We start from the raw sequence: 9,359 nt of genomic DNA on the forward strand, positions 1-9,359 counted from the left end.
TGCAATATAGGTCTCAAAAAAAAAAAAAAAAAAAGGAAGGAAGGAAGGAGAGCAACGAAAGAAAGAAAAGAAAGTTTGTAATGAGAATCCGAGAGGTCCCTTGAAATAAGGAAGTGGGAAGGAAGAATCCCTCGGTCTAGTGTGCTGCTTGTTCAAGAGTGGCAATCTGCTAGCAGCTGAGGGATGGCCCTCACTGGTCAAACGAAAATAGCAGAGTGTATTACAGAAAATAATAGTATGCTTGCTGTGGTCTGGATTGGGGGATGGGCTAGTGAGCAAACCCCAGGGTCTTGTACATGCAACCACTGAGCTACATCCCCAGCCTCTGTGCATGTGGGGTGTGTGTGTGGTCAAATGTATTGTTTATGAAGAAGTTGTCACTTACTACGTTCCTATATTAAAAATAGAATTCAGAAAGAGAGTTTTTAAAAAGGAGTGGGGAATGGAGCCTGCGTACTGCCAATCCGACTTCGTATAAACGTGGCATATTCGTTTCAAAATGGTCAGAGTAACACTTCTCTGAAGTCCGTGCCCATGACTGGCTCTGTCTTTACTTTTTCTGAGCTCCTCCTTCTTTCCTAACCCTCACGTTTCATCCTAAATTAAACTTACTTTAATGAAACTTCCAACTCAACAAAACCGACAAACAGCCCACAGTGAAAATCCTCACAACGCCCAGACCAGGGAAGTTGCTATTTCAAGAGGTTTTCATTCAAATTCATGTTTTGTTCATTTTTAGGAAGTGTGTTGGATGATGAAGAGATTGTAGAAACCCTGAGAAAATGCAAAATGACTTCAAATGAGATTTCCAAACGTATCAAAGAAACGGAAAAGGCGGAAAGCAAAATTCAAGCAACGCGCAAGAACTACCTCCCTATCGCCACTAGGGGCGCCCTGCTTTACTTCGTGGTGGCCGGCCTCTCGCAGGTGGAGAAGATGTACCAGTTCTCCCTGGAGTGGCTCCGGCGGGTTTTTGTTTCCTTTATAGTTTCCAAAACCAAAGAAGAAAAGCATGATTGGAAGACAGATGAGACTTCTCAGGAAAAAGCCGATGAGGTCTCCCTAAGTTCCTCAGAGCAAGAGAATCTGGAGAGTGAGAGAATTCCCTTAGCCGAGAATATCAAAAGTTCAATAGAAACGCTGACAAGAAATGTGTTTAAGGTAAGCTACCCAGTCACGGTGGGTTTCCCCAGCACTGCCTCCCAGGCTCGGGTGACTGTCGTGGTTTCTGTAGGTGGTCTCTTCAGCACTATTCAATGAGCATAAGCTCTGCTTCTCCTTCGCACTTTGCACCACCATCATGAGAGGGAATTCCAGCGACACTCTGATGGCAGACGACATAGGATCTCTACCAGAAGAGGAATGGAACATCTTTTTATATACCGGCATTTTGATAAATATTAAAAATATACTATCCAAGCCTAGACTTAATAGTAAGTAGTACAAGTAATTTCTCTGGATATCTTTAAAAAACAACAACAACAACACTAAAATAGGTTTTCTTGTAAAATATTAGAAGGTTTTGTGGGTTTCTACTCTGTAATTGAGGCAAGTTCTATATCAGATTCGCCAATGTATCACACACAGTGCTTCATTTGTTTGCTTGTGAGAAAACATCTCACTATGTAGCCGGGCTAGCCTAGATCTCATGAACCCCCTGACTCATTTTTGAATGAGTGAGTGAGTTAGTGAATAAATAATAAATAGATTGTAGCTGGCAAGATCGTGGTGGTCTTACTGTAAAGCACTAGTCATAGTGAATAGGGACACACATTGATTACCATGTCATCAGGCCGCTTCCTGGATAATATTTCTTTACTTACTATTGAAAACTTGAGCCATAAAGCATAAGAGTGGCCCCCTGAGGCCTATCTGTTTGAATGTTTGGTCTCCAGTTAATGGAACTGTTTAGAAAGGATTAGGGGGTGTGGCCTTGTGGGAGGAGCTGTGTCATTGAGGGTTTAAGGTTTCAAAAATCCATGCCAGGCCCACAATCTCCCCACTCCCCTTTCTGTCTGCTGCCTGTGGATCAGGATATAAAGCTCTCAGCTACTGCTGCAACCCCATGCCTGTCTGCTTCCTGCCATAACGATCATGGGCTGACCCTCTGAAACTGTAAACAGACTTCTAATTAAATGCTTTATTTTAACAGAGCTGCCTTGATCATGGTGTCTCTTCCCAGTAATAGAACAATAAGTAAGACACTGTACTTATATAATGACTGAATGTTTTCTCTTTTCTTTTTACTTTGTTTTGTTTTGTTTTTCAAGACAGGGTAAATTTAGCTGTCTTGGAGCTCATTCTGTAGACCAGGCTGGCATCAAATTCAGAACTCAGAGATCAGCCTTCCTCTGCTTCCCAAGTGCTGGGATTAAAGGTGTGTGCCACCACTGCTCACCAGGACTGAACCTTTTAAGCTCTGTGGTGTAGCAACGTCAATGCTGAGAGGGAAATGTGTGATATAAATATATAAAAATAGATCTCAGGAGTGGAGAAATGACTCAACAGTGAGAGGAAATTCTGCTCTTGCAAAAGACTCCGGTTTGGTCCCTAGTATCCACCTCAGGCAGATCACAACTGCATATAACTCCAGTTCCATGACGATCCAATGCCTGTCAGTACCTGCACATATATGCATATACCCTCATACAGGCAGACACACATACCAATACTTTTAAAACTGAAAATAAATGTTTAAAAAAGAAAAGATCTCTGATCAGCAGAAGGAAAAAGATTCTACCTCAAGAAATGGATTTTTTTTTTAAAGAGTACCAAGTGAAAATCTCCCACGTTCTCATTTAAAATGCGTTATCAGACTGCAGACAGTACCACTGGATATTTTGTTCACATAAAGACAGATAAACAAAGGGGCTAGGAAGAGCTAAGCGGTTAAGAGCACATACTGCGCCTAAAGAGGGCCCAGGTTTGGTTGCCAGCACCCACACTGGAAGGCTCACAACTACCTGTGACTCCAGCTCAAGGAGATTTGACGCCCTCTTCTGACCTCTGAGGGCACCTGCACTCTCCTGCATGTTCTTCCACACAGACATGCACATATATACATACATTTAAAATAAAATTTAAAATAATTTAAAATAAAATATTTTAAAATTAAAATAAATCCTAAAAAAAAGAAGTCAATGCCATAGAATAAAGAGCCCAGAAATTAACTCTCATATATTTGCGTTCGGTTATTGGGAAAATGGAAGGAGCACATATCAAAGGCTGAAGTTGGACCTTTATTTATTCCAAACACTAGCATTCAGTCTAAAAGGATTAGAGGTGTAAATATAAGGCCTGAAGCTATAAAAGTTCCAGCAGAGGGAGGCAATGGCTCACTTGGCAAAGTTCCTTCTGTGCAAACATGAGTGACTAAGGGCAGACTCCCAGCACCTAAGCCAGGCACAGTCATGTGTTCTTGTAGCCAAACTCATCAGCCAGCCAGTGGCTCTGTGAGCTTCAGGTTCACTGAGAGATGCTGTTTTAAAACAGAGATGGAAAATGGCTGAGCAAAACTGCCAGCCACCAATCTCTGGCCACTGCTGGTGCACACATGTGCAAGCACATCCACACATACATATCACACTCACATACCACATACACATGCACACACATACACCACACATACACACACACCACTCACACCACACACACACATATCACATTCACACACCACACACACACCACCACCACATACATGCATACACACACCACATATACACACATACCACACTCACACACCACACACACACATATCACATTCACACACCACACACACACCACCACCACATACATGCATACACACACCACATATACACACATACCACACTCACACACCACACACACACATATCATACACACCACACACACATGCCACCAACACACATGCACGTATATACACCACACATACACATTCACATACATACATACATAGCACACACACTACCATACACACTTTTTTTAAAAGATCTAACAGGTGACAAAGAAAAAGATCTATATTATTCTATATATATTAATATATATAGAATATATTATATATATTATAATAGTGGTATTAGTCACTAGTACAAAACACCTAAAGAAATAATTTGAGGAAAGAGGAATTATTTAGGTTCACCCTTTGAAGGGTTGTTACACTTTCAGGGGTGTCAATCTGAGACTGAGAGCAGGGCCTTTCCACACGGCTCCTTCACACCCCAGTGGATCAGGGAGCAGCAAGCCTGGGCTAGAACCTGACGCAGAAGTGGACTTTCACTGTTAAGACCCACCCAGCTAGCAGGTCCTTCCTTATAAGTCCCAGAGGTTCCAAACATCCCAGACAGAGCTGCTGGCTAAGGACCATCCTTGCACATGTGTACCTGTGAGGAACACTGGCTACGGCAGTGGCCTCTAACCTTTATGAACTCCTGGTGGTGGAATTATAAAGATGAAGAATAGAATGACATTTTCCCAAAACATTAAGACAGAAAAATCAGTCAACTCAAAAATCCCACTCCAGGTATATGTGCAAAGGACTGTGGCTGAATCTGGAAGGCATGTTGGAAGTTGTATTCGTAGCAGTGCATTTATGATAGCGGACAGATGTGTGCAGCCATGTGTCTGCCAGTGGATGGATGGATAAGCAAATTCAGGCATTAATGCAATTGTAATGGGATTTAAAAGAAAGGAAATCCCATTAAATATGAGAGTGTGACTGAGCCTTAATGACATTTTTGTTGAATGAAGTAAGATAGTCACAAAAATACAAACTACCACTCTACGGGGTGTCTGAGGATGTCAGTTTACATGAACAGAAGAGGCTGTTGGCCACCAGAACTTGGAGGAGAGGAGTTGTGTGTGACTGTAGGATGGATGTACACAATACTGAGCCCTGTGCCGAAAGGGTTAAAGTGGTCAGCACTGTCATTCCTCCCATAAAAAACGTATCCGGTTAGTAAGTCTGTCTGTCTGTCTATCATGGTTCTGGAGACAGAGCTCATGGCCTCATGCTTGCCAGTCAAGCATCCCGCCATTGAGTTGCGTCCCCAGCCCCTCTAGTTGATTTCTGGATATGAAGCAGCTCTTGGCTCGACAACAAATACCTGCCAGTTATCTCCTCTGTGATGAGTCACTAGAAGGTGCGGGGTTCCTCTGCCCTGTGACCGGTTTCCCTTCTCTCTCAGGTATATTTGAAATACGGAGAAATGACCATCTCCAGTGGGTACCGGACCTGAGGTGGAGGCAGTGCCAGTATATCAGCAATCAAATGGAGCCCTTCTCCCTTCTGTGCACGTCCCTCCTGTCCAATGAACAGCAGTGGAATGCCTTCAGGGATGCTATGGCCGTGTACTCTCTAATGAGCAGGCCTTTCTTCTCAGATGCACCTTTGCCTCAGAAAAAAACCAAATCAGCAAAGGAAGGTAGGGACCCTTAGCTCTTTAACCTATCCTTCCCAGCCGTGTGCATACATGTGCAGATTTTCAGTGTGTGACAGTAGATCATGAGCCTTTGTGCAGTGGCACACACCTCTATTCCCAGCACACAGGAGACAGAGGCAGGTGCATCTCTGAATCTGAGGCCAGCCTGGTCTACAGAGTGAGTTCCAGGGTAGCCAGGGCTACACAGGGAAGCTCTGTGTCAGACAAACAAACCAGAAAGGTAGATCCCACCAAGTGGAAGCAAGGATGTTGCTGGGTTCTGTGTGGCACGTTTGAGTCTGGGCAAGACTCACAGTTACCTTTAGCAAGGGATTTTTCCGAGTTTGGCTGTGTCAGTGAGAAGCTGGTGGGATTTCTGACCTTGGAAACATTGAACACAGCACGCTGGGTGTTCTGAACCTTACATCGGACGGAGCCTTCACAGAGTGCTCCTATGTAGCTTTTAGAACACACAGCCCAATAGGAGAGCATTTGCCAGCGTAGCAAGGTACCCGGGTTCAGCCCCCAGGACATGAAAGAAAGAAAAAGATACCCATGAAAAAACACAATAAACCAGGAGGCAAGAGCTGCACCAGAAGTGGGTCTTTAAAGGCTGCCATTTCGTCATAGCCCCTACTCTTGTTTCTGCTTTGAACTCTGCTCTCTGTTTTTCTCGTCCCTTTTCCCTGTGATACCACCACCCCGCAATCTTTTTATTTTGCAAAGAACTCCAAGTTTACCCAGTCATGATTGAACTTACACATACCGAGGGACTTTTTTTTTTTAATCAGAATATTAGGACATTCAAAAAATGTTTTTAAGTCATCCAAGTTGTACGTAAAGTTAGATGTTGGGTAAATGCCAGGGAACCAGAGCTCGTAACCAGGCCTGGAGGGTGTCCTGCATATAAAGTAAAGAGAGACCATGCAATGAACCTCTGGAAATGTAACATTTAAGTTTTCAAACTTGTTGCAGTCTTGTTTGAGCATCTGTGGGTTTTCATTTCCCAGTGCTTTAGGCATTGTGTGTATAAATCTCGTAGGTAGATGCTGACACTTGACGGAAAGGTGCTGAGGCCTGACTGTGGCCTTTGCTCCAGGTCCTCCTGCAGCTTTTGAATCCCATGGTTACATCCCCAGCCTCATCCCTCATGTCACATCCCTATCCACCCGCAGCTTCTAGACCCACTTGTACTTCCTGATGCAGGATGGTTAGTGATGCCCCAGGTCCTAGGACTAACACTCACTTATCTAGTCTGCCATGTTTCCTTCCATGTCTTTATAATGTAAGTTTGTATCGTAATGAAGTGGCACAATGTCCTGTTGCTAATTTCATTCTCTGTCTCTTGATGGCGTCTAGCTGAACTTCTGGATGAAAGCGATGAAATGTTGAATCCTGTAACTTTTCCTTGGGAAAAGCTCACTCAATTTCAAAGGCTTATCTTGGTAAGATATGTTAGGTCAAAAGATTAAAATAAGTAAATTTATTGGTAGTTTGAACCCCTCAAAATTAATTTTATAAACAAAATATACTTGACTTCTAAAATCTAAGGCTTACTGAGCCTTATTGGGGGGGGGGGGCACCAGCATTCCACCCTAATGTTCTGTCGTATGGTGACCATGCCCCTCATTCATTCTCTATGGACAAGATGAAACCTTGAGGGATGAGCTGAGTGGCCCACTGCCACCACTGTCTCCCTGTTCTTTTGAGACCCACTCCCCCACCAACCTCCCACTACACACAGACACTTAGTTTCTGCCCTCCTCCTCCAAGCTGTAATTACAAGAACAGAACTAGTCCTTTAGGGAGAAGGCAGCAACTGCCCAATCTGGTTATGACTGGTAATGTGTCTGATTCCTGGATTTAATGTTCAGAAGCATAGAGTGAGCATTGACTCACAACTAAATCACATTCACCAATGTGGCACTTAAGAGGGGGGAGAGAGAGGGGGAAGAGGGGAGGGAGGGAGAGAAAAAAGAGGGAGAGGGAGGGGGAGAGGGAGAGAAGGAAAGAGAGGGGAGGGGAGGAGAGGGAGAGAGACAGAGGGAAAGGGAGAAAGGGAAAAGGAGGGGGGAGGGGAGGGGAAGAGGGAGAGAGAGGGCTTTCTTCTTCCATGTTCTTTATCTAGGCTGCCAGCAGAAGGTGTGGCCCAGATTAGACATGAGTCTTCCCATATCAAAGATCCAGATTAGGAGTGGGTTTTCCCACTTCAAACTAAACAAAAATCCTCCCCCACCCCCAGATGTGTCTTTGGGGATTTAGTGAATTCCAATTGTAGTCAAGTTGACAACCAAGAATAGCCATCAAAAGAGGGAAAGATGGTGAGGAACAGATAGGACCATCCAGAACATTCCCACAGGTATCTGTGGCTACTTGTGAAAATTAATTTAGGAAAAGGGAGAATAAAAATGAATTCACCATAATGCTCTTTCTTCAGTCTTCCTCTCCCTCCCACCCCTCAAAAACAAAGTCTTTGAGACTAAAACTCACCAAATGCCCAGAAGCCACTTAAAGACAAAGGAGGTTTCTTTAGCAGCTTGATGTTGGCAGTGGATCAGGATCTCACTTCAGAGCCTGGGTTCTCTGCAAGGAGCTGTCAGACCAACCTGACTGTTTGGTGGTGGTTTGAATAAGAAAGCCTCCAGTATGTGCATCCATCTGAATTGCTGTGTCATCAGGGAGTGGCACTGCTTGAGAAGGACTAGGAGGTGTGGCCCTATTGGAATGGGGGTGGCCTAGTTGGAAGAAGTGTATCACTGGCTATTGCCTTTGAGGTTTCATGCCAGTCCTTCTCCCTGCACCCCTTCTGTGTGTGTGTGTGTGTGTGTGTGTAAGTATATGTACTACATTAAACACAAAGTTCCCAATACTTGACTTTTTTTTTTTTTTTTTGCTTTGGAAAATAGCCACTTCCCATGGTTCTGCCTAGTCCACTCTCAGTCACAGATTCAGATTTGCCACTCTTGCAGAGACAATGAACTTGCTCAGAACATATTTTGTGATCATTCTGTAAAAATGTGTCACATAAGTGGTTTGTGTATGAGGCAGTCTGTGCTCACTACATGTGTACTGTGTGTGTGCCCAACATGGCTCACATGTCCGCAGCTCTCTTCAGACCTGTATTCTGTCCCACTTAAAGTTACAGACTGGGAGAAGGCAGCAACTGCCCAATCTGGTTATGACTGGTAATGTGTCTGATTCCTGGATTTAATGTTCAGAAGCATAGAGTTGGCTTTTGTCTTATGAGTGGAAGGATTATATGTCTTCCAGTTGGGTTGTCTTTTGGGTCTTCCAACTCCAAACAATATAGGTTCTTCTTGCTCTGACAAGAACAGCAGAATGGGGAAAAAAATCCATTGCAGGGCAAGAAGGCAGAATGTTGACCTGTGCAGCTAAATCAAGCTCTTTCACTGAGTTTGGAAGAGCTGTGTAGGGGCCACAAGGTAACTGGAGATGGGAGTGAGGTGGTAGGGGTGAGAAGACCCACCAATGATCAGAAGACCCCCTCCCCAAGAGCACACCAGGAAGTTCTGGCTGGAGCTCTGGTTTCATTTTTACCTCTGAAGAGAGCTCCCCTCCCCCAGTGGATTTTAAACTTACCTTGGCTTCCCTTTTCTTTTTCAGATTAAAATTCTTCGGCCAGACCGTTTAGAAAATTCAATTAAGAAATTTATAACTGAAAAAATGGGAGGTGAATATATCCCCGATACTACAGTTAATCTGAAAGAGTCGTTTAACGAGTCTACTGCTCAGACTCCACTGATCCTCACCCACTCCTACGGTGAGCTGGGGAGGGACAGGACGCTACCTCACAGTCCTGGCATCTCATAAACTGAAGGCTTCTGCTCCCTCCGATAATCCCAGCACTCAGGAAGTGGGGGACAAAAAGATCCTAAGTTCAAAGTCCTCCTCAGCTTTGAGGTGTTTTCAGCCAATGCTGCATGACCCTACCTGGAAAACAGC

At 44.1% G+C, this 9,359-nt stretch overlaps 1 protein-coding gene across 4 annotated transcripts in view; it reads left to right on the forward strand.

The window, feature by feature from the left end:
* Window positions 1-9,359, forward strand: part of Dnah14 (dynein axonemal heavy chain 14) — a 242,827-nt gene that overhangs the window by 201,049 nt on the left and 32,419 nt on the right. For 3 of the 4 annotated variants that reach the window (XM_021185047.2, XM_029480568.1, XM_029480569.1), the window contains 5 exons: window positions 740-1,161; window positions 1,235-1,433; window positions 5,163-5,399; window positions 6,756-6,841; window positions 9,021-9,177. In XM_021185047.2, coding sequence (XP_021040706.1) covers window positions 740-1,161; window positions 1,235-1,433; window positions 5,163-5,399; window positions 6,756-6,841; window positions 9,021-9,177 — 1,101 coding nt within the window. Of the gene's footprint in view, window positions 1-739; window positions 1,162-1,234; window positions 1,434-5,162; window positions 5,400-6,755; window positions 6,842-9,020; window positions 9,178-9,359 lie in introns of those variants that run through there. The other variant, XM_029480571.1, reaches the window with a different exon arrangement.

Source organism: Mus caroli, chromosome 1, assembly GCF_900094665.2.
Source record: "Mus caroli chromosome 1, CAROLI_EIJ_v1.1, whole genome shotgun sequence".
Taxonomy (NCBI): domain Eukaryota; kingdom Metazoa; phylum Chordata; class Mammalia; order Rodentia; family Muridae; genus Mus; species Mus caroli.